The sequence below is a fragment of the Nerophis lumbriciformis genome, linkage group LG26, assembly GCF_033978685.3.
Source record: "Nerophis lumbriciformis linkage group LG26, RoL_Nlum_v2.1, whole genome shotgun sequence".
Lineage (NCBI taxonomy): Eukaryota > Metazoa > Chordata > Actinopteri > Syngnathiformes > Syngnathidae > Nerophis > Nerophis lumbriciformis.
The window spans coordinates 10,741,996-10,769,368 of NC_084573.2; the positions used below are offsets into that span (position 1 = coordinate 10,741,996).

Consider the following 27,373-nt stretch of genomic DNA (forward strand, 5'->3'; position numbering starts at 1 on the left):
TGCTACTTTTCATTTGACACCGCGCTAGAATGTAGGCCTGGGCCGATAACACATTTTTGCCGATAAACGATATTTTTGCCATTGCTTTTTTGAGACCAAATGAACCACTGATGTAATGACAACACATAATAACAATGGAAATATACTATTTTAAATGCAGTTAGCTTTTATTTCTCCTATTTTTACCTACTCAGTGGCCTAGTGGTTAGAGTGTCCGTCCTGAGATCGGTAGGTTGGGAGTTCAAATCCCGGCCGAGTCATACCAAAGACTATAAAAAAATGGGACCCATTACCTCCCTGCTTGGCACTCAGCATCAAGGGTTGGAATTGGGGGTTAAATCACCAAAATGATTCCCGGGCGCAGCCACCGCTGCTGCCCACTGCTCCCCTCACCTCCCAGGGGGTGATCAAGGGTGATGGGTCAAATGCAGAGAATAATTTCGCCACACCTAGCGTGTGTGTGACAATCATTGGTACTTTAACTTTAACTTTTTAAACATTGTAATGTCAACTTTTGAATACCAAGTTAAATAAAACCAACAAATAAAATAGACTTTGTCTGTGAGCAAAATTTTGCACTTGAATAAAAAATCACAACCATAAGCAATAACATATGTTCTGTCTCTGTTAAGGAGGGCTAAATAATCCATCCATTTTCTACCGCTTGTCCCTTTCGGGGTCGCGGGGGGGTGCTGGAGACTATCTCAGCTGCATTCGGGCGGTAGGTGGGGTACACCCTGGACACATAAAATGGCTATATAAAGTAGTGTTGACCAATATGATCACGGTTATCATTATTATCGTGGTATTGTTGAATGTGCTCAAAAAAACCCCCCAAAACCAGTGAAGTTGGCACGTTGTGTAAATGGTAAATAAAAACAGAATACAATAATTTACAAATCCTTTTCAACTTATATTAAATTGAATATACTGCAAAGACAATATATTTAATGTTCCAACTGAGAAACTTAATTTATTTTTGCAAATAATCATTAACTTAGAATTTAATGGCAGCAACACATTGCAAAAAAAGTTGGCACAGGGGCATTTTTACCACTGTGTTACATGGCCTTTCCTTTTAACAACACTTAGTAAATGTTTGGGAACTGAGGAGACCAATTTTTTTAAGCTTCTCAGGTGGAATTATTTCCCATTCTTGCTTGATGTACAGCTACAGTCGTTGTCGTATTTTATGCTTCATAAATTTTCAATGGGAGACAAGTCTGGACTACAGGCAGGCCAGTCTAGTACCCGCACTCTTTTACTACGAAGCCACACTGTTGTAACATGTGCAGAATGTGGCTTGGCATTGTCTTGCTGAAATAAGCAGGGGCGTCCATGATGACGTTTCTTGGATGGCAACATATGTTGCTCCAAAACCTGTATGTACCTTTCAGCATTAATGGCGCCTTCACAGATGTGTAAGTTACCTATGCCTTGGGCACTAATACACACCCATACCATCACAGATGCTGGCTTTTGAATTTTGCACCTATAACAATCCGGATGGTTCCTTTCCTCTTTGGTCCGGAGGACACGACGTCCACAGTTTCCAAAAACAATTTAAAATGTGGACTTGTGGACCACAGAACACTTTTCCACTTTGCATCAGTCCATCTTATATTGGCTTGGGTCCAGCAAAGCCGGCGGCATTTCTGGGTGTTGTTGATACATGGCATTCGCTTTGCATAGTAGAGTTTTAAGTTGCACTTACAGATGTAGCGACTAACTGTAGTTACTGACAGTGGTTTTCTGAAGATGTGGTGATATCCTTTACACACTGATGTCGGTTTTTGATGCAGTACCGCCTGAGGGATCGAAGGTCACAGGCATTCAATGTTGGTTTTCGGCCTTGCTGCTTACGTGCTGTGATTTCTCCAGATATTACGGACCGTAGATGGTGAAATCCCTAAATTCCTTATAATAGTTTGTTGAGAAATGCTGTTCTTAAACTGTTGGACATTTTGCTCACGCATTTGTTGACAAAGTGGTGACCCTCACCCCATCCTTGTTTGTGAATGACTGAGCATTTCACGGAAGCTGCTTTTATACCCAATCATGGTACCCACCTGTTCCCAATTAACCTGTTCACCTGTGGGGTGTTCCAAATAAGTGTTTGATGAGCATTCCTCATCTTTCTCAGTCTTTTTTGCCACTTGTGCCAGCTTTTTTGAAACATGTTGCAGGCATCAAATTCCAAATGAGCAAAAAAATAACAAAATTTACCAGTTGGAACATTAAACATCTTGTCTTTGCAGTCTATTCAATTGAATATAAGTTGAAAAGAATTTGAAAATCATTGTATTCTGTTTTTATTTATCATTTACACAATGTGCCAATATCACTGGTTTTGGGTTTTGTTCACACACTTAAATTTTATTAACCAAGTTGTATATTTTAATCAAACATTTTATTCAATTTTATTTGACACAAAAAGCACAGACTCTGAGGTGGTAAAATAAATGTAAAAGGTAAGACACGTAATAAATAAAAAAAATGAAAAGAGAAACACTGATAGTTTATTTTGCTAATGTTATTTAAATTGATTATTATTAGTTGTTGTGGTTTATTTGTGACTAATTTACATCCATCTGTTCTTTTAAATTATATTTCAAGTTGAGTGTTGATGGTACAATAAATACTCATGTTTTCAAATTAATGAATAATCGTCAATCAAAATAAACGTGGTTATTTTGTTCGCTATAACCGGCCAGATCTACAATATTGGCGATGTGCCACTCCACAGCATGTTTGCGTGTCGTGCTTGCTATGCCCAGTTTGCCCTTGGCACATTTCCGTGGATTAGTAATGATTTCCATTGCAAAATGGGCACGGGGGTGCTGTCTGGGACCCCTGGCTTTGCCTGTAGTGATCGCCCTGTTGTCCGCTGACTAGAGAGCAAAATGGCCATCAGAGAGGGCGGGGCCTCATGCACACATCTGTTGGAAGGACCACTGGCTGTGACAAAATTGGCCTGTTTAGTATTTTCATTTGTAATTGAGCTAAGTTACTAGATGCGTTGGGACTACTTGCAGTGGTTCTTCTAGAAGCCGCATCAGCGTGTCGAGTTATTCAGCTAACAATTGAGTCAATAGGAATCGCTCATTCCGCCTTTAAAGCACTCTAAAAAACATCCAAAAACCTTCGTCAAGGTTTTATATCCATGATGTAAGAATATATGTAATGTAGTAACCTTCATAATAACTTGTAAAATTTACATATTTTGATCATTTTAAGCATACAGCGGTGTGTTATTTCACAGATCATCACAACTCTCGCCTTTTCCTTCTGCAAAAACAACACTTCTAACTAGAGATGTCCGATAATGGCTTTTTTGACGATATCCAAAATTCCGATATTGTCCAATTCTTAATTACCGATTCCGATATCAACCGATACCGATACATACAGGCGTGGAATTAACAAATTATTATGCCTAATTTTGTCGTGATGGCCCCGCTGGATGCATTAAACAATGTAACCAAAATAAATGAACTCAAGTTATGGAAAAAAAGTGCCAACATTGAAGTCACAAAGTGCATTATTTTTTTTAAACATGCCTCAAAACAGCAGCTTGGAATTTGGGACATGCTCTCCCTGAGAGAGCATGAGGAGGTTGAGGTGGGCGGGGTTTGGATAGCGGGCGGTGTATATTGTAGCGTCCCGGAAGAGTTAGTGCTGCAAGGGGTTCTGGGTATTTGTTCTGTTGTGTTTATGTTGTGTTACGGTGCGGATGTTCTCCCGAAATGTGTTTGTCATTCTTGTTTGGTGTAGGTTCACAGTGTGGCGCATATTTGTAACAGTGTTAACGTTGTTTTTACGACCACCCTCAGTGTGACCTGTATTGCTGTTGAACAATTATGCATTGCATTCACTTGTGTGTGTGAAAAAGCCGCATATATTATGTGACTGGGCCGGCTCGCTGTTTGTGTGGAGGAAAAGCGGACGTGACGACAGGTTGTAGAGGACGCTAAAGGCAGTGCCTTTAAGGCACGCCCCCAATAATGTTGTCCGGGTGGAAATCGGGAGAATGGTTGCCCCGGGAGATTTTCGGGAGGGGCACTGAAATTCGGGAGTCTCCCGGGAAAATCGGGAGGTTGAAACCGATATCGATAATTTTCCGATATTACATTGTAAAGCATTTATCGGACATTTCTGCTTTAAAGCGTAACAAAAACCAGAGAGAGATTGTTTCTCAAAATACTGTCTCAGTATTTAGGAAAGCAAAGACTCAAAAGAAATGTAATGATTAAATCATAATATTCCACACGGCTTGACAGAATGAAGGTTTTGCTGCAGGGCTGTCATTTCTATCTGTTTGTGATGCATAGTTTCCCCCCTTAAACAGTTGTTGCATTCTAGGAAAAGCAGTTCATGCAAAGTCCTCCCTCTTCCAGTGGTCCAGTTATGGTCAGACGGCAAGGAAGGCCGTCCACAGGTTTCTTCCTGTCTTCCTGTCCAATCCTGAAAAGTCACCCTCTCTTTCCATCTCTCTCTCCCCCCGTCTCTCTTAAAAAGCGGCATTTTTGTGTCGTTACCTCACTGTGGTGGTAAATAATATCTGTGATGGCTTCCAGATGTCCCTCCATTCCACTCTGGTGCGGTTGTAAGGGTTGGACACTTACTGTAACTGGCTCCGATGCCGACTGGCCTCGGAGGCCCTCCTCTCCTGTACGCCGTTTCTTCTGTGACTCTTTTTCCATTCCATCCCGGTCCTGTCTTTGCTGCTTGCATTTTCCCTCTTCATGGTGTTCTTCCACAACCATGTTCCGTAGTCAATCGAAAGTTTCTTAACCGCAGACGAGGAGCACGCATCATCGTCCTGTTAGACCAGGGGTGCTCACACTTTTTCTGCAGGCGAGCTACTTTTCAATTGATCAAGTCGTGGGGATCTACCTCATTCATATATATAATTTATATTTACTTATTTATGAAATATATGTTTTTGTTAACAAGTTAAAGGTGTTTAAAGATAATGCAAGTATGTTTAACACATATAGTTAATATTGTTAATACATTAAAGGTGTTTAATGATAATACAAGTATGTTTAATACATATAGTTAATATTGTTAACAAGTTAAAGGTGTTTAAAGATAATGCAAGTATGTTTAACACATATAGTTAATATTGTTAACAAGTTAAAGGTGGTTAAAAATAATACAAGCATGTTTAACACAAATAGTTACTATTGTTAACAACTTAAAGGTGGTTAAAGATAAAACAAGCATGTTTAACACATATAGTTAATATTGCTAACAACTTAAATGTGGTTAAAGATATTACAAGCATGTTTAACACATATAGTTAATATTGTTAACAACTTAAAGGTGGTTAAAGACAATACAAGCATGTTTAACACATATAGTTAATATTGTTAACAAGTTAAAGGTGGTTAAAGATAATACAAGCATGTTTAACACATATAGATTCCTTTCTTTCACGAAGACAATAATATAAGTTGGTGTATTACCTGATTGTGATGACTTGCATTGATTGTAATCAGACAGCGGTGATGATAACGTCCGCATTTTCGAATGGAGGAGAAAAAAAGTCCTCCTTTCTGTCCAATACCACATGAAAGTGGTTGGTTTTTGGCATCTTATTTGTCCAGCTTCCGTACTCCTTTGTTTTCACTTTACAAGAAATACATTGTCGGCAAACTCCGTAGCTTGCTAGCTTGTGCACGCCAGCTTTCTGAGACTCTTATTTTGGTAGCGCAGGCAGGATGAAGCAGAGCTTTTATTGTGCAACTGTGCAGTCGGTCTTTGGAGTTTTGACGACAGGTACGGCGCCAGAGTCTGTTGAAATAAAGTGTTTCTCGCCTTCCAGTCGGTAATTTTAATGAGCTGGCAGCAGCCAGCGTCATCTCAGAAGACCCTCGGGTGCCGTGAATGTCAATCAAGTGACGAAAGTGACGTCATAGTGAAGATTTATGAACGCTCATTTTTAGGACTATTTTTTTAATGCCTGGCTGGTGATCGACTGACACACCCTCCGAGATCGACCGGTAGATCGCGATCGACGTAATGAGCACCCCTGTGTTAGACCTAACAGACGAGTTCATTATTTACGAAGGATGGATCTGGTCTAGCAAGACTCTGCCCAGTCCACTTGGGTTCATGCCAACAGAAAGTTTCACCTTGTTTGGCCTTGCAGGAAGGAACTCCAACCTTAACTTTAAGGCCAAGCATTATACGAACTGACTTATTTACACGTACAGTCGAATCTCAATTTTCGATCCTCCCTTTTTGCCAACTCTTCGATTTACGAGCCATTAGATGGAGCCAAATGAGCGAACCATGTCTGTGTGTACGGACGCTTCATTCATTCAGTTTCTGTCCCGCCGGCAGCCATTGTGTGCCTCAGGGCACGGCCATTTTGGGGAGGCGGAGCTTCACTTCCGCGTTTCATAAAATAATATATTGTAGCTAGGGCTGCAACTAACGATTAATTTGATAATCGATTAATCTGTCGATTATTATTCGATTAATCGATTAATAATCGGATAAGAGAGACAAACTACATTTCTATCCTTTCCAGTATTTTATTGAGAAAAAAACCCAGCATACTGGCGCCATGTTCTTTCAACTTGCCAAATAAAACAAGGAAAATGTTACAAAAATGCACACTTTTGACACCCCCGCTATAGATAATAAAAAATTAAATCTGATAAATGTATCGATAAAAAGCAGAGCCTGACGACGCATGCACGTTTATCACAACTCTCTCGCTCTCTTTGTCTCTCCCCCTCCCTCACCAATGTTGCTGCACGCACAATTTGTTGTGTTTTTAACCTTCTTAACCCGGAATGTATATTGAAAATACATGCAACCCTAACTCAAAATGCCGGACATTTGAGGCATTTAAGAAACACCGCCCGACAGCCCCGTAAAAAAGGACATCTCCGGTGAAAAGAGGACGTATGGTCAGGACCTAGCGATCGCTGCTAGTCCTCTTTTGCTAGCATGCTAGCAGCTTATGACCATACGTCCTCTTTTCACCGGACATGTCCTCTTTTGCGGAGCTGTCAGGGCGGAGTTTCTTAAATGCCTCAAATGTCCGGCATTTTGAGTATTGTTTACACAACGTGCAGTACACTACTTAATATGTCCGTGTGGAAACTCGTTCGGTACACTTCCGCACCGAAACGAAACCCCCGTACCGAAACGGTTCGATACAAATACACGTACCGTTACACCCATATTATTTTGATTATTGTTTTTTAGCTGTTTGTAAATGATGCAGTTTATAAATAGAGGTAATACATTTTTTTTTTTTTTTTTTAAATGTAGTCTCTGCACATGGGCATAGCATAGATCCAACGAATCGATGACTAAATTAATCGCCAACTTATTTTATATCCATCCATCCATCCATCTTCTTCCGCTTATCCGAGGTCGGGTCGTGGAGGCTGCCATTATGATGTGCAGTGATGTTTTCTAATGACCGTAAGTCTTCAACTATACAAAGTATTTCAATGGTTGGAATCTGCATTTTTGGATGATATACTAGTTACTATGGTCATCTAATTAGTTACTATGGTAATCTAATTAGTTACTATGGTAATCTACGTCACAGCAGCTCAGACGAGGCACCAAGCAGTGTGGGCGGGAAGCGTTTCCACAGACGCGGAAGGAGATTTTCACAACAAAGTTCTAAAGCTTAGTGATGTATCAGATATATCAGATTGTAGGTGGGTTTATTTTGTACCCTTCGCGTTCATATTTCACTGTTTGTTGCATTTTTGTTGCGTTTCTTTTGATTGTAAAATATGTCGATCGAAAGGGGGCGTGACATTCATATTTGGTCAATATTCAGTGTTTTATCGTTCATAGAAAAAGTAAAATTCCATTACTTTTTTTTTTGTCCTGTCCAGCTTCTCAGGCAAATCATATAGTTGATGTAGATGCCCATATCAGCTGTTCAGATTTACTTTACAAAAGAGAAGTGTAGGATACTTCTCTTGTTGCCTTATTTGTATTTGACTTTATTAAATGTATTTATATTATCATTTGGTGCAGCCGGGCCGGAGCAGGAGGGGATAGAAAGAGAGAAAAAAAGGAAGACAGAGGGGGAAATTGTGGGGACAAGAGGGGGATTAGACCATACTTGCCAACCCTCCTGGATTTTCCGGGAGACTCCCGAAATTCAGCGCCTCTCCCGAAAACCCCCCGGGACAAATTTTCTCCCTAGAATCTCCCGAAATTCAGGCGGACTCAGGTCCTCCACAATATAAAAAAGCGTACCTGCCCAATCACGTTATAGCTATAGAATGATGGAGGGCGAGTTCTTGGTTTCTTATGTGGGTTTATTGTTAGGCAGTTTCATTAACGTCCTCCCAGCGTGGCAACAACACACAACAACAGCAGTCACTTTTTTGTATACCGTAAAGCAGTTCGTCTGCCGTAAACAGCAATGTTGTGACACTCTTAAACAGGACAATACTGCCATATAGTGCATTTGATGAAAGCACTTTTGTGCGTGCCACACAGCAATGCATCATCAGAGAGGGTGTTCAGCATGGTTCGAAAAATAGTGACAGAGAATAGAACAAGGATGGACAATTCAACCCTTAACTCAACAATGAGTAGATGAGTGTTATGTGTGTGTATATGTGTAAATAAATGAACACTGAAATTCAAGTATTTATTTTATATATATATATATATATATATATATATATATATATATATATATATATATATATATATATATATATATGTAGGAGGCCACGAGGAAGACCCAGGACACGTTGGGAAGACTATGTCTCCCGGCTGGCCTGGGAACGCCTCGGGATCCCCCGGGAGGAACTGGACGAAGTGGCTGGGGAGAGGGAAGTCTGGGTTTCCCTACTTAGGCTGCTGCCCCCGCGACCCGACCTCGGATAAGCGGAAGAAGATGGATGGATGGATGGATATATATATATATATATATATATATATATATATATATATATATATATATATATATATATATATATATATATATATATATATATATATATATATATAGCTAGAATTCACTGAACGTCAAGTATTTCTTATATATATATATATATATATATATATATATATATATATATATATATATATATATATATATATGAAATACTTGACTTGGTGAATTTAGCTGTAAATATACTCCTCCCCTTTTAGCCACGCCCCCGTCCCACCCCGACCACGCCCACCCCCACCCCCCTCGCCCCACCTCCCGAAATCGGAGGTCTCAAGGTTGGCAAGTATGGATTAGACAGAGAGACAAAAACAACAACAACAACAACAACAACAGCAACAACAATAGAGCAACATCAGCAAATATGACATGTACAAATATGATGGCAAAAGTAATAGCAAATAAGCAGTTAGCGTTTACGTTTTTTAAGGCGGTCTGTCATAACGTTTTTAGCATTCAATCAGACATTATTGTGAGGTTTTGTATTAGTGTCCCTAAAAATCAGATATACCGGCCCCCAGACACATTTTTTTCTCTAAATGTGGCCCCCGAGTCAAAATAATTGCCCAGGCCTGCTCTAACATAAAATCTGCAAATATCACCCTTATTTGAGATATTTAATATTGCTTGGATTTCAGTTTTTGCAGTGTGGCGGGCGTACTGCATACGCGAGCAAGCCGGTTTTGAATGGTTTCATCAAGCCTATTTGGGTGTTGTCCGGCGGGCCAAATGAAAAGCTTTTCGCAGTTGATTAGTCCCGGCCCAATGCGTACAAAAATTGGAAAAATGGTTGAAAAACGTTGAGCAAAACATGTCTGCAGGGGCCTTTTGCAACAAAGTGCCCATAAGTTATTTCTGAATTACAATAGCATGTCTTCAAGTATTTTGCGCACGCCCCTTTAGGGCGTCCTCATTTTGGAGCCACTCACGTTTTTCCAGTTCCACTGCCTCCGAAGACTGAGCACGTCGAATGTATTATTCGCAGCGTGCACCGGCAGTACACATGCAAGGGATGTATGCGCTTTTAGCTTTAGCTGCGGAACGCATTGACTTAGGACTGTCATGGCCTCATTTTTCCAGTCCTGACTCACTAGTTGCCAAACAAAGAGCTTCAGTCCCGCCTCAGAGCCTGGATTGACAGGATCACTGTCGTAGTAACGGTTGCCATGTTTGGCTCCACCTGTGTGTTTTGCTCGCGAGTTAAGCGGCATGACAAGACGGCATGGTATTTGCTTACAAAAAAAAGAACACGGCATGTTGGACTGGCAGGCAGACACATTGATCGCTGGGTAAATGTGGGTTATTGAATGCTCGCAGTTAGGGTGTGTAGCTACGCTCGCCTCACACCCGTGAAGCACATTCCAAAGTACATTTCATCCTGGAGTGATAAGGTTATTAGCTGCTGTGTAGGGCTTCGCTATATGGATGAAAAAGTATAACTCAATATATTTTTACTTAAACTCGATATTTGATATACACTGTATTGCCAAAAGTATTTGGCCACCCATCCAAATGATGAAAATAATTTGAATGGGCGTATAAAATCAAGCACTTAGGCATGGAGACTGTTTCTACAAACATTTGTGAAAGAATGGGCCGCTTTCAGTGATTTCCAGCGTGGAACTGTCATAGGATGCCACCTGTGCAACAAATCCAGTCGTGAAATTTCCTCGCTCCTAAATATTCCAAAGTCAATTGTCTGCTTTATTATAAGAAAATTGAAGAGTTTGGGAACAACAGCAACTCAGCTACGAAGTGGTAGGCCACGTAGACTGACAGAGAGGGGTCAGCGGATGCTGAAGCGCATAGTGCAAAGAGGTCGCCGACTTTCTGCACTGCCAGTTGCTACAGAGCTCCAAACTTCACGTGACATTCCAATTAGCCCACGTCCAGTACGCAGAGAGCTTCATGGACTGGGTTTCCGTGGCCGAGCAGCTGCATCTAAGCCATACATCACCAAGTTCAATCCCTCAGCACACTGGGAACCAGCATTACTCCTCTCTAGTCAGTTTACTAGTCACTTTATACTTTTTATTGTCTCGTTTTTTTTTACATTGCCCAATAGAGTGGTCTGAGGCCATATTGTATATTGCATATTGTGTATATTGTGTTGTGTCTGTATATTGTGTAGTTTCTTCTTTTTTTTTTTTTTAAATGCAAAGCACCTCAGGGAAGCAACCTAAATTTCGTTGGACCTGTACCTGTACATACACAATGACAATAAAGATCATTCATTCATTCATTCATTCAAAGCGTGGGATGCAGTGGTGTAATGCATGTCACCACTGAACTCTAGAGCAGTAGAGACACCTTCTCTGGAGTGATGAATCACCCTTTTCCATCTGGCAATCTGATGGACCAGTCTGGGTTTGGAGGTTGCCAGGAGAACGGTACATTTCGGACTGCATTGTGCCGAGTGTGAAATTTGATGGAGGAGGAATTATGGTGTGGGGTTGTTTATCAGGAGTTGGGCTTGGCCCCTTAGTTTCAGTGAAAGGAACTTTGAATGCTCCAGGATACCAAAATATTTTGGACAATTCCATGCTCCCAACCTTGTGGGAACAGTTTAGAGCGGGCCCCTTCCTCTTCCAAGCAAGGTCCATAAAGACATGGCTGACATAGTCTGGTGTGAATAAACTTGACTGGCCTGCACAGAGCCCTGACCTGAACCCGTTAGAACACCTTTGGGATGAATTAGAACGGCGACTGAGAGCCAGGCCTTCTCCACCAACATCAGTGTGTGACCTCACCAATGCGCTTTTGGAAGAATGGCGGAAAATTCCTATAAACACACTCCGCAACCTTGTGGACAGCCTTCCCGGAAGAGTTGAAGCTGTAATAGCTGCAAAAGGTGGACCCACATCATATTGAACCCTATGGGTTAGGAATGGGATGGCACTTTTAAGTTCATATGTGAGTCAAGGCAGGTGGCCAAATACTTTTGGCAATATAGTGTACATCTCGATATATTTTCCGATGAAAGTATACATACGAAGATATGACAACTGTACTGTAAACAGTCAGAAAATCAGTTGTAAGCATGGTTATGGAATTTCTACAGACATTTCTAGACTTGATAGATCTCATTGGGTGTTTGCACGTGTTTTGGAGAGGACCTGCGGGCTCATGTGATTAGTGGAGCCCCTGAGTCAGCATCCAGCTACTCATCATGTCTCCCTTCTCCGAGCTCCGTCCCGCTCTTCTCGGCCCTCAATTTCCTTTTCCCTCCGACTTTGTATGGCGGGACGGTTCGATGCCATGTGTGCCCCCCCGTGGACATGCTTACTCAAAGTCAGTACGTGTCCATGCACTAAACCAGTCCCATTTGTCAAATAGTTTGGCTTGAAGTAAGCATCCTACGACCCAGGGTGTCCAAACCTTATGACCGGGGGGTCGCATTGGGCTAAAATAATTCGGCCCACGGCCGAAAGCCGACTGCATGCAAAGTAACTATATCCTACAAATATATTTGTGTACATATTATGATAATATAATTGATATATAATTAATAATTATTTGTGAACGTTTAACTCCTACCTTGTTTACTTCCATAAAGTTTTTTAATCAGAAATATCAAGCAGCTAAAATGCGACAAACATGGTGTGGAGAGTGTTTTTTGCATCTTACCCATCATGCCTTGCAATGGATTTAAATGGGTGTGATTTTGAATTTCTTATGGTGGTTGGCTGTTTTTTTTTTTAATTTACAATATCCACAAAGTTCAGTGAGCAGGTTGAGTTATGTGTGACCATGTGTGTTGACTTTTTGTGTTGGTTGAATTTTTTTTCTGCACCATGACTAGGGAAGGTTGTGTGGTGTTGGTCATATAAGTGAATGGCCTGAGTCACTCACATTGTCCACAAAATGGCAACAAATAAGCAACTGTCAATTTGCCAGATATTCAAATTTAATAAACGCCATGTGTGGATCTACACCTGACGTGTGTTGACTTTTTGTGCTGGTTGAATTTTTTTCCTGCACCATGACTAGGGAAGGTTGTGTGGGTTGGTCATATAAGTGAATGGCCTGAGTCACTCACATTGTCCACAAAATGGCAACAAATAAGCAACTGTCAATTTGCCAGATACTCAAATTTAATAAACGCCATGGGTGGATCTACACCTGACGTGTGTTGACTTTTTGTGCTGGTTGAGTTTTTTTCTGCACCATGACTAGGGAAGGTTGTGTGGATTGGTCATATAAGTGAATGGCCTGAGTCACTCACATTGTCCACAAAATGGCAACAAATAAGCAACTGTCAATTTGCCAGATATTCAAATTTAATAAGCGCCATGGTTGGATCTACACCTGACATCCACTGTAATGATATCAAGTACAAGAGCGTATCTAGTCGATACTACTATGATTAGATCGTTATTTTTTATCGTCACAAAATCTTTAGTCCTTTAAAAATAATCATATTGTGTTCATAAACTCAGGAAATACACATGAGGACTTTGAATATGACCAATGTATGATCTTGTAACTACACGGTATCGGATCGATACCTAAATGTATGAATAATAAATGAGACAATATGTTACTGCATCGCCAGCAGACAAATTAGGAGCCTTCGTTTGCTTACTTACTACTAAAAGACAAGTTGCCTAGTATGTTCACTACTTTATTTAAGGACAAAATTGTTCTTCGATTACGATAAGAAACATGTGTTTAAAGTTCCCTAAGATTTTTTGTTAAAATAAAAGCAATTATGCCATTTTTTGTGGTCCCCTTTATTTAGAAAAGTATCAAAATACAATACTAATCTCTAACATTGAGATTAATAAAGTGCAAACTTAAAACTTCTGTCTTGAATAAAATACTATAGAATAGAAATGTAGCATTGCACATTGCATGCAAATAAACTCCGATAAATCAATAAAGATACCAATAATTATTCAATAGTGTTACAAATCAATCAGATCAATGAGGTGACAACTTGAAACTTCTGCCTTGAATTAAATACTTTTTAACAGCTTTTTATTTTATTTTACAGTCTCGAAGGGAATTGAACAATGTGACAAAGATTTTATTTTCCTTACCAACTATTTTTCCCTGCTAGTACTTCTATACGCCCTACGTGTTTTGTCTGTTGAAGCTACACACGCTGTGTAGTACGGCATGTAGTACAGTAGGGCTGAGAATCTTTGGGTGTCCCACGATTCGATTCAATATCGATTCTTGGGGTCAGGATTCGATTCAGAATCGTTTTTTTTCGATTCAACACGATTCTCGATTCAAAACGATATTTTCCCGATTCAAAAGGATTCTCTATTCATTCAATACATAGGATTTCAGCAGGATCTACCCCAGTCTGCTGACATGCAAGCAGAGTAGTAGATTTTTTGTAAAAAGCTTTTATAATTGTAAAGGACAATGTTTTATTAACTGATTGCAATAATGTAAATTTGTTGTAACTATTAAATGAACCAAAAATATGACTTATTTTATCTTTGTGAAAATATTGGACACAGTGTGTTGTCAAGTTTATGAGATGCGATGCAAGTGTAAGCCACTGTGACACTATTGTTTATTATTATTATTTTTTTTTTAAATGTCTAATGATAATGTCAATGAGGGATTTTTAATCACTGCTATGTTGAAATTGTTACTAATATTGATACTGTTGTTGATAATATTCATTTTTGTTTCACCACTTTTGGTTTGTTCTGTGTCGTGTTTGTGTCTCCTCAATTGCTCTATTTATTGCAGTTCTGAGTGTTGCTGGGTTGGTTTTGGAATTGGATTGCATTGTTATGGTATTTCTGTGTATTGTTTTGTTGGATTGATTAATTAAAAATAAAAATTAAAAAAATTATAAAATAAATAAATACATTTAAAAAAATGTATTTTTTAAAAATGAGAATCGATTCTGAATCGCACAACGTGAAAATCGCGATTCAAATTCGAATCGATTTTTTCCCCACACCCCTATAGTACAGTGTGTAGTACGACATGTAGTACAGACTGGTACGGTGTGTAGTACGGCATGTGGTATGGTGTGTAGTACGGCGTGTGTACAGTGTGTAGTACGGTGTGTGATACAGTGTGTAGTACGGCATGTGGGACAGTGTGTAGTACGGCATGTAGCACAGTGTGTAGTACGGCATGTAGCACAGTGTATAGTACGACATGTAGCACAGTGTGTAGTACAGTGTTTAGTACGGTATGTAGCGCAGTCTGTAGTACGGCATGTAGCACAGTGTGTAGTACGACTTTGTGTAGTACGACTTTGTGTAGTACGACATGTAGTACGCTCTGTAGTACAGTGTGTAGTGCGATGTGTGGTACAGTGTGTAGTACAGTGTGTGGTACGGTGTGTAGTATGGCGTGCAGCAGTCCCATTACGTCAGCCCCACTTTATGAGTGAGCACTTAATGAGCTAATGTTTGTTTCATTTCACCAGGCGTTTCCCCACCTTTTGGAGGTGTGAAAATGTCATTTCCCTTTGATTTACTTGTGGTTCTGTAAAGTCGTGGCACACACCCACACCGACACACAAGTGTCGCGGGGTGTGGACAAATGGCAAACGTGTCATATTGCATATCAGCAGGTTAAATATTTAACCTTACAAAGTCCAACTAAGAAGTCCATATGTATAATAATAATAATAATAATAGCTAGAATTGGCAATTTCTGAAGAAAAAGTGGGTGAATGCTCCAATGCTGAAGCTGAACTCAAATGCTGATGTAATGACTGAAATGTTGTATGAATCTAGAAATGCTAAATGTTGGTATGAAAGAGTTGCCATACTTCCAAGAGGGTACAAAGTATCTGAATCCATGATTATGAGCGCTAAATATATGAAATGAGCTACAACGCTAGTATACAAAGTTAGCATGCTAACAGGGAAACCACTAGCATACTTCAAAGATGGCGGCAAGTAACAAAATCCATGGTTATTTGATTAAGAAGTTCATATTTAGCTATAAAGTTAGCAAACACATTTTTAGCGTTATAACATTAGCATGGTGGCAAGAGAACAGCTAGCACGTTTCTGCGATAGCACCAAGTGACGAGATCCATGATTATTAGGTTAAAGCTACACCTCACGCTTACCCACTTCTCCAAAGTGGGCTGGCTCAGGGTAGAGGACAGAGTCAAACAACTTGCACTGAGCCTGGTCTATAAAATTCGCTACACCTCCCTGATACGTTATGGAAGTAGTTTGACATGTACTTCGGTAAGTGACCGCCATAACCACAACACCAGGGGGAGCTCCACTAACCACGTTAAACCCAGATTCCGATCTAACAAAGGTCTTAACTCATTCTCCTTCTATGCCACATCAATATGGGATGCGCTCCGAACAGGTGTAAAAGAAAGTGCATCTCTATCCTCCTTCAAAACCGCACTAAAAGAACACCTCCAGGCAACTTCAACCCTAGACTAACACCTTCCTCCCACCACATCCCACCTCCCCTGATTGCAATTAATCAAATGTAAATAATCAATTGTATATACTTGTTCTTAGGCTTTCTGAACTCACTATGTTCACTGCTCGCTGTACATATCCTACCAAGTCAGACCTAGATGATAGATGATATTATTGTTGATGACTGAAGTGCTGATATCAACCAAATCTAACCCCCCCGTCCCAACCCCCTCCACATCACACCCCCTGGATTGTAAATAATGTAAATAATTGAATGTATATACTCTGATGATTAACCTGTGTGATGACTGTATTATGCTGATATTTGTACCATGAATTGATTAATAAGTTGAAAAACTTATTGGGGTGTTACCATTTAATGGTCAATTGTACGGAATATGTACTGTACTGTGCAATCTACTAATAAAAGTCTCAATCAATCAAATCAATCAAAATGTACAAAATTAGCTAAAATGCTAGCTTGAAACTTTAGCGCGCTAAAAGTTAGAATGCAAATATTACCATGCTAACAGGTGAAGGCCTGGTATACTTTTAAGATGGCGGCAAATAACTAAATTAATGATTATTTCGTTGAAAACAACATATTTACTAAAGTGGTAGCAAAAAAAAATTAGCATTTTAATGTTAACATGCTAACATTAGCATGGCAACTAGGGAGTTATTTGAATTGCTCTCTACAAACAAGGGAAATGGTGACTTTCATTCACAATCCTTAAGTAAGACAAGAACACACATGCTTAACTTCTTTATGCATTCTAAAGTGCAAGTGACCTACTCAGTGGCCTGAGATCGGTAGGTTGTGAGTTAAAACCCCAGCCGAGTCATACCAAAGACTATAAAAAAATGGGACCCAGTACCTCCCTGCTTGGCACTCAGCATCAAGGGGTTGGAATTGGGGGTTAAATCACCAAAATGATTCCTGGGCGTGGCACCGCTGCTGCTCACTGCTCCCCTCACCTCCCAGGGGGTGAATAAGGGTGATGGGTCAAATGCAGAGGACACATTTTACCACACCTAGTGTGTGTGTGACAATCATTGGTACTTTAACTTAACTTAACTTAACTTTGGTGCGTGCGTGCATAAAGCTGGCCCCGTGAACAACCACTAAAACGATCGGATTTGACAAAAAAAATCTGCCCTGCAGTGTGAGCGTAGCCTAAAAGTCAGCACTTGAACTTGACCTTACCTTTTTCCTTCTCCACAGCCAAACCCTTCACGTCCAAAGTGAAGCAGATGCGCCTGCACAAAGAAGACTTTGAAATCCTCAAAGTGATTGGACGAGGAGCCTTTGGAGAGGTAATGTACCTATTTTTTTCATGTCTTAAAGTAGCAGTAGAGTGGAAAAACAAGTTGACCTTATACGCTTATTTGTGTTTCATTGTATTCATTCAACCATATGCAATTGTGTTTACAATCTTAAAAACGTGTGAAAACATCACAAAATGCCACAAATTCAGTCTGCCATTTTGAATATTCCGCTTTGAATATCTTCGGTAATTTCACCGTAGTAACACTTCTGCATCTGATCAATCACACTGGAAATACACAAAAATGTGAAAGAGATGTGCGGTTTATCATTCATAATCCTTATGTAAGACGAGCAGTGAAGTGAAGTGAATCATATTTATATAGTGCTTTTTCTCTAGTGACTCAAAGCGCTTTACATAGTGAAACCCAATATCTAAGTTACATTTGAACCAGTGTGGGTGGCACTGGGAGCAGGTGGGTAAAGTGTCTTGCCCAAGGACACAACGGCAGTGACTAGGATGGCGGAAGCGGGGATCGAACCCGCAACCCTCAAGTTGCTGGCACGGCCACTCTACCAACCGAGCTATACCGCATGAGCACACATGCTTGACTTTTTTATGCATTCTAAATAGAGATGTCCGATAATATCGAACTACCGATATTATCGGCCGATAAATGCTTTAAAATGTAATATCGGAAATTATCTTAGACTTAGACTTCCTTTTTATTGTCATTCAAATGTGAACTTTACAGCACAGATAAGAACGAAATTTCGTTACATAAGCTCATGGTAGTGCAGGATAAAAAAGCAATAAGGTGCATATATAAATAAATAAATAAATATATATATATATATATATATATATATATATATATATATATATATATATATATATATATATATATATATATATATATATATATATATTTATTTATTTGAAAAATAAATAAAAAAGCTAAAAGCTAAAAGGATAAAAAAGCAATAAGGTGCATATATAAATAAATATATATATATATATATATATATATATATATATATATATATATATATATATATATATATATATATATATATACAATAAGGTGCATATATAAATAAATATATATATATATATATATATATATATATATATATATATATATATATATATATATATATATATATATATATATATATATATATATATATTTATTTATTTATATATGCACCTTATTGCTTTTCTATCCTGTATATATATATATATATATATATATCTCGCAGTGGAAGAGTGGCCGTGTGCGACCCGAGGGTCCCTGGTTCAATCCCCACCTAGTACCAACCTCGTCATGTCCGTTGTGTCCTGAGCAAGACACTTCACCCTTGCTCCTGATGGGTGCTGGTAGCGCCTTGCATGGCAGCTCCCTCCATCAGTGTGTGAATGTGTGTGTAAATGTGGAAGTAGTGTCAAAGCGCTTTGAGTACCTTGAAGGTAGAAAAGCGCTATACAAGTACAACGCATTTATCATTTATTTATCATTATATATATATATATATATATATATATATATATATATATATATATATATATATATATATATATATATATATATATATATATATATATATATATATATATATATAAATAAAATAAATACATATATATAAATATAAATGCATATATATAAATATAAATAAATAAATAGATTACTGTACAGATAAATATATTGCACTTTTTCACATGCGTCCACGTTTATGGATGTATGTTATATTGTCTTTTTATCGGTATCTGTTTCAAAAAGTAAAATGTATGACTTTTTAAAACGCCGCTGTACGGAGTGGTACACGGACATAGGAAGAAGTACAGAGCGCCAATAAACCTTAAAGGCACTGCCTTTGCGTGCCAGCCCAGTCACATAATATCTACGGCTTTTCATACACACAAGTGAATGCAATTCATACTTGGTCAACAGCCATACAGGTCACACTGAGGGTGGCCGTATAAACAACTTTAACACTGTTACAAATATGCGCCACACTGTGAATCCACACCAAACAAGAATGACAAACACATTTCGGGAGAATATCCGCACCGTAACACGACATAAACGCAACAGAACAAATACCCAGAACCCCTTGCAGCACTAACTCTTCCGGAACGCTACAATATACACCCTCCCCCCTTCAACCTCACCCTCCAACCCCGCCCACCTGTCCCCCCAAAAAATAATGCACTTTGTGACTTCAATAATAAATATGACAGTGCCATGTTGGCATTTTTTTTTCCATAACTTGAGTTGATTTATTTTGGAAAACCTTGTTACATTGTTTAATGCATCCAGCGGGGCATCACAACAAAATTAGGCATAATAATGTGTTAATTCCACAACTGTATATATCGGTATCGGTTGATATCGGAATCGGTAATTAAGAGTTGGACAATATCGGAATATCGGATATCGGCAAAAAGCCATTATCGGACATCTCTAATTCTAAAGTGTAAATACCGTATTTTTTGGACCAATATCGGAATCAGTAATTAAGAGTTGGACAATATCGGACATCGGCAAAAAAGCCATTATCGGACATCTCTAATTCTAATGTGTAAATACCGTATTTTCTGGACCATAGGACGCACCGGATTATAAGGCGCACTGCCGGTCAAGTCAGGTCTATTTTTTATACAAAAGGCGCACCAGATTACAGGGCGCATTAAAGGGGTCATACTATTTATTTATTTTTCTAAATGTAAAACGCTTCCTTGTGGTCTACATAACATGTAATGGTGGTTCTTTGGTCAAAATGTTGCATTGATGATGTTTTACAGATCATCTTCAAGCCGCTTTCTGACAGTCGCTTCCGGATGCGCCGTTTTGTGGGCGGTCTTATTTACGTGGCTCACCTTCGGCAGCGTCTTCTCCCCGTCATTTTTGTTGTAGCGGTGTAGCGTGCAAGGACGGGAGTGGAAAAAGTGTCAAAAGACGGAGCTAACTGTTTTAATGACATTCAGACTTTACTTCAATCAGTAACAGAGCAGCATCTTCTCATATGCCGGAAATGTGTCCCGTGAAAAACCGTCCGACCGGAACTCTCTGATAACTAAAGTTCCTTGGGTGAATAATGTAAACTCACTACACCGGTATGTTTTAACGCTTTCATGGCGAGTTTACTGACAGATATAAGTAAGAACTTTACACTACTTTATATTAGAAATGGCAACAGCGGAGGATGAATGCCCCATAACAAGAAGATAGAGAATAAGAAGAAGCTTATCGACTACGGCGTCAACACGGACTACAAAGGCGGGCACGCTCAAATTTTCAGTACTTAGGCAGATCCCAAATACAGATCAGAAGGTAAGAAAAGTTGCTTTTGCATAATATTGCGAAACAAAACTCCAGATAATATGTCTTACCTTATAAACACACCATAATAATACTCGTATGTTGAAGCACAGTACAATCCATCAAGCGGTGCGGCTTCATAGCTTTCCAAAGTCGTACTAAAACATTTTGATAGATTTTTGAGCGCCATGTGTAATGTTCTATATTCTCAATGGAACATATAACGTTTTGGTGTTGTTTACTTGAGTCATATTGCAGTCTACATGTATCTCTTGTGTGTGACTGCCATCATATTGCAGTCGACGCGTATCTCTTATGTGTGACTGCCATCTACTGGTCACACTTATCATTTCACCATGTACCAAATAAAATAGCTTCGAGGTCAGTAAGGACAACCAAAATTATTTCGCACATTAGGCGCACCGGGTTATAAGGTGCACTGTCGAGGTTTGAGAAAATGAAAGGATTTTAAGTGCGCCTTATAGTCAGGAAAATACGGTAAATATCTAACAATTTAGTCAACAGATGGAGAATCCTCTCATTATAGTCTCTAAAAACATCCAGAAAGCACCAACAATACACCATTTACATGTCGTGACCTGAAAATGAACCAAATATGAGTGATAATGTTATTATAAGCGCCAACGCTGCTCTTGTTGACACACTGAGCCGGCGGCTGCTTCTGCTTGGTCTCAAACTTGTTAAAAGTAAATTCTAGATTACAATTCATGCATCTCTCACCTGCTAGTAGACTAATGTGGCCATGGAGCGACATAAAAGACACAAAAAGACGCTAGTTGCGGCAACTTTTTTAAACCTTTCGTGAGGATTATGATTGGATCTTCATCTAAACAGAATTATGTGAGCGTCCCGTCGGTCGGCATCCCAGCGAGAGTGGAAATATTACAGTAAGTGTTTGTATTATTATAGTTTATAATGGTTAGTTTGTATGTTAGACACCTAGCAATGCCGCTAATGCTATAGGGTCACAATAAAGCTACATCCGTTTAGCACTCGTCTTTTAAAACTTAGTGCTCATCCTCTTTGTGTTCGGGCTCAAAAATATAAGGTAAGGTTGCTCTCACAAACTCTGCTTGATTAGCATTGTTGTTGATGGGTAAGGGATCTGTGGTTCCTCCTCTACGTCACAGATCAGATAACTGGCTCATTTTCTTCTCAAAATGGCTCGGGAATCTCTGTGAGATGAATACTAATTTGATCATATCTGTTTACTCGTAAACTTTGTTAGTCTGTTGGTCTCATAAATCAGATATATATTATAATAGCTTCAATATAGAGGCAACTTGTTTTCCATTCTACCGGTAATTTAAATGCTCAACATCCCCTTGTAACAATCTCACTGCTTGGAACCTGCAACATGGTGAAAACAGGTGTCAGGGGTCAGTCTGAAGCCTCTTTTTAACCATGAATCCAAATCCAGTTTGTGGGTTTTGTCTACTTGTCTGCTTTGACAGACGACATGTCAAAATCTAGAACTCGTTCCTTGAGGCAGAGGTTTTTGTAAGACGATACTGTTAAAAGGACTATCCTGTTATTCCTTAATACCTTGATAGCTGAGCGATAAGAAGCAGAAAGCCGTGAGAGGGTCTTGCTTTCTTGACGCATTCCAGTCGCAATGAGCTGTATTGGTCTGCTGCTTGAGCATGACTCCACTTGCAGCTCAAACAAAACATGTCAGTTCTCCATTCAGAGCCAAGCCGTTGCAAATATATAGCAGTGATTTAGGTGAGTTTTATACATGCATACAGGGAAGGTGGAAGTCATTGTATCACTAGGTTTTCATGTTGGAAGGACAAGCTTCAGTTAATATGCTTACGTAATAGTAGGGTTTGGGTGATATTAGAAGTGTAACGGTACACAAAAATTTCGGTTCGGTACGTACCTCGGTTTAGAGGTCACGGTTCGGTTCATTTTCGGTACAGTAAGAAAACAACAAAATATACATTTTTGGGTTATTTATTTACCAAATTTGCAAAATATTCCACCAAAAATATTTTTTTAGTGCAGGGGTCGGCGACCCAAAATGTTGAAAGAGCCATATTGGACCAAAAATACAAAAACAAATCTGTCAGGAGCCGCAAAAAATTAAAAGCTATATTACATACAGATAGTGTGTCATGAGATATAAATTGAATTAAGAGGACTTAAAGGAAACTAAATGACCTCAAATATAGCTACAAATGAGGCATAATGATGCAATATGTACATATAGCTAGCCTAAATAGCATGTTAGCATCGATTAGCTTGCAGTCATGCAGTGACCAAATATGTCTGATTAGCACTCCACACAAGTCAATAACATCAACAAAACTCACCTTTCATGCTCAACGTTAAAAGTTTGGTGGACAAAATGAGACAGAAAAAGAAGTGGCATAAAACACGTCCTAGAAAGTCGGAGAAAGTTATACATGTAAACAAACTACGGTGAGTTCAAGGACCGCCAAAATTAGTAGGACAAAACGGCGCTGGAATCAGTGAAGCATGTTTAATATAAACAGTGTGCCTTGTAACAATTAGGGAGGCTTGTGTCATGTTTGTTCTCCTACAGAAACCATATTAAAACAAAAAATAGATTTTTTCCCCTCATCTTTTTCCAGTTTTCATACATTTTTTAAAAAGCTCCAGAGAGCCACTAGGGCGGCGCTAAAGAGCCGCATGCGGCTCTAGAGCCGCGGGTTGCCGACCCCTGTCTTAGTGGAATATTTGATGTGAAGTAATGGGAACCTTGGATAGGTCAATAATTCATAATAACATTGATTTTGATTCAATATTATGTTTTGAGCAATGACAGTTTGAAAGAAAAAAAAACAGCTTTGTTTTATTAGTCAACATTGCAACTTTTTCTAAATTACATTTCATCTTTAAGCTTTTTTATTTCACTTTTGTTATGTTTTTGTTTATTTTAATAGTGTTTTTAGAATGTGCCGTGGGCCTTTAAAACATTAGCTATGGGCCGCAAATGGCCTCCGGGGCACACTTTTGACATCCCTGCTATAGATAATAAAAAATTAAATGTGATAAATCTATGGATAAAAAGCAGAGCCTGGCGACACATGCGCGTTTATCATAACTCTCTCTCTCTCTCTCTCTCTCTCTCTCTCTGTCCCTCCCTCACCAATGCTGCTGCGTGCACAATTTGTTTTGTTTTTAACCCCTTCTTAACCCTGAACGTACATTGAAAATACACGCAACCCTAACTCAAAATGCCGGACATTTGAGGCATTTAAGAAACTCCGCTCTGACAGCGCCGCAATAGAGGACATGTCCGGTGAAAAGAGGATGTATGGTCAGTCTATCGTAGCCCGTTAGCTGCTAGCATGCCGTGTGTTGTGCCTCGGTGTGCATTGTTTACACAACGTGCGTTACGCTACTTAATATGTCCGTGTGGAAACTCGTTCAGTACACCTCCGAACCAAACCGGAACCCCCGTACTAAAACGGTTTAATACAAATACACGTACCGTTACACCCCTAGGTGATATTGACCAAAACTGATACCGCGGTATTTTTAGTCCGAACACGCTATATACCGGTATCATAAAAAAGGTGCAAAGTGCTTCAGGTTGCCACTGAGAAGAACTATTTCTTGCAGGTTTAGTCCCAGGAAGTTACGTGGTCTGTGTAACATTTATTTGGTCTGTTATTCTTATTTAAAGGGGAACATTATCACAATTTCAGAATTGTTAAAACCATTAAAAATCAGTTCCCAGTGGCTTATTATATTTTTCGAAGTTTTTTTCAAAATTTTACCCATCACGCAATATCCCTAAAAAAAAAAAGCTTCAAAGTGCCTGATTTTAACCATCGTTATATACACCCGTCCATTTTCCTGTGACGTCACATAGTGATGCCAATACAAACAAACATAGTGGATAGAACAGCAAGCTATAGCGACATTAGCTCGGATTCAGACTCGGATTTCAGCGGCTTAAGCGATTCAACAGATTACGCATGTATTGAAACGGATGGTTGTAGTGTGGAGGCAGGTAGCGAAAACGAAATTGAAGAAGAAACTGAAGCTATTGAGCCATATCGGTTTGAACCGTATGCAAGCGAAACCAACGAAAACGGCACGACAGCCAGCGACACGGGAGAAAGCGAGGAAGAATTCGGCGATCGCCTTCTAACCAACGATTGGTATGTGTTTGTTTGGCATTAAAGGAAACTAACAACTATGAACTAGGTTTACAGCATATGAAATACATTTGGCAACAACATGCACTTTGAGAGTGCAGACAGCCCAATTTTCATCAATTAATATATTCTGTAGACATACCCTCATCCGCGCTCTTTTCCTGAAAGCTGATCTGTCCAGTTTTGGAGTTGATGTCAGCAGGCCAGGGAAGCTGGGGTCGATATTCTTCTCTTGATCATCTTCGGTGGCATAAGGGACGGTGTGAGCCAAGACATCCAGGGGGTTTAGCTCGCTCGTCTGCGGGAACAAACTGCCGCCATTGCTTGCCGTGCTACCGAGGTCCTTTGTCCCTGAATTGCTCACACACTCCAGCAGATTCAATGGGGGTCTGGCGGCAGATTTCTTTGACTTTATCGTTGGAAATGCATCTGCTTTGAGTGTCGCAGGATATCCACACATTCTTGCCATCTCTGTCGTAGCATAGCTTTTGTCGGTAAAGTGTGCGGAAGAAACAACTGACCATTTCGTCGGCTTTCCCTACACCCTCGTATTTTGAACAAATTTCGTCCAATTTCTTGCCACTTTCGCATCTTTGGGCCACTGGTGCAACTTGTGCAACTGTTCGTGTTGTTACACCCTCCGACAACACACCGACGAAAGTTAGAAAATGGCGGATTGCTTCCCGATGTGACCGAGAGCGAATAACAGAAAGGCGTTTAATTAGCCAAAATTCACCCATTTAGAGTTCGGAAATCGGTTAAAAAAATGTATGGTCTTTTTTCTGCAACATCAAGGTATATATTGACGCTTACATCGGTCTGGTGATAATGTTCCCCTTTAAAACTGCCATACTATCGCGGTAACTTTTCCTGTTTTATCTACAATTTTTTTTGCTCTCTGCAGCACTCGTCTAGTTTCTCTTCTCACGCCGCGCATGAAAGCAAGAGCGGGACAGCGAGACGGCGCAACAAAACTTGAAATTTGGCACTGTTACACGATTTGGCTATTTAACGTGACCACTTCCTGTTTTGCAGACTCAGCATGCTTCATTCGTTCCGACCACAAAACCTACAGATCCATCGAACGTTTTATCGAACACGTTTTATATTGATATCGATGACATGTCTATCGCGATATTTCTTGACATCGTTTTATCGACTCAGCCCTAACTATAATCTACGTGAAGGAGCCCACAACTGTTTTCATTTAAATGTTCACAATATTTCATGGTTGCTCACCAGGAAACCTGATAATGTATTAAATCCATAAAGTGCTGTATGCTCCTTTACATGTCATACAGATATGGAAGGATTAGGGTTGTACGGTATGCCGGTATTAGTATAGTACCGCGATACTAATGAATCATTTTCGGTACTATACCGCCTCTGAAAAATACCGGTCAAAATGTAAACAAACTCCATTGGTGGATCTACACCTAACATCCACTGAAATAATACCAAGTACAGTAGCATATCTAGTCGATCCTACTCTTATTACGTCGATATTATAACATCTTCTTTCGTTTTAAAAAATGTATATTATGTTTATAGACTCAGGAAATATGTCCCTGGACACATGAGGACTTTGAATATGACCAATGTATGATCCTGTAACTACAAACCCCATTTCCATATGAGTTGGGAAACTGTGTTAGATGTAAATATAAACAGAATACAATGATTTGCAAATCATTTTCAACCCATATTCAGTTGAATATGCTACAAAGACAACATATTTGATGTTCAAACTGATAAACATTTTTTTTTGTTGCAAATAATCATTAACTTTAGAATTTGATGCCAGCAACACGTGACAAAGAAGTTGGGAAAGGTGGCAATAAATACTGATAAAGTTGAGGAATGCTCATCAAACACTTATTTGGAACATCCCACAGGTGAACAGGCAAATTGGGAACAGGTGGATGCCATGATTGGGTATAAAAGTAGATTCCATGAAATGCTCAGTCATTCACAAACAAGGATGGGGTGAGGGTCACCACTTTGTCAACAAATGCTTGAGCAAATTGTTGAACAGTTTAAGAAAAACCTTTCTCAACCAGCTTTTGCAAGGAATTTAGGGATTTCACCATCTGCGGTCCGTAATATCATCAAAGGGTTCAGAGAATCTGGAGAAATCACTGCACGTAAGCAGCTAAGCCCGTGACCTTCGATCCCTCAGGCTGTACTGCATCAACAAGCGACATCAGTGTGTAAAGGATATCACCACATGGGCTCAGGAACACTTCAGAAACCCACTGTCAGTAACTACAGTTGGTCGCTACATCTGTAAGTGCAAGTTA

The 27,373-nt window shown here is 39.5% G+C and overlaps 1 protein-coding gene across 2 annotated transcripts in view; it reads left to right on the top strand.

The window, feature by feature from the left end:
* Positions 1-27,373, top strand: part of cdc42bpab (CDC42 binding protein kinase alpha (DMPK-like) b) — a 253,034-nt gene that overhangs the window by 71,810 nt on the left and 153,851 nt on the right. For both annotated transcript variants that reach the window (XM_061987401.2, XM_061987402.2), the window contains exon 2: positions 17,555-17,646. In XM_061987401.2, coding sequence (XP_061843385.2) covers positions 17,555-17,646 — 92 coding nt within the window. The remainder of the gene's footprint in view (positions 1-17,554; positions 17,647-27,373) is intronic.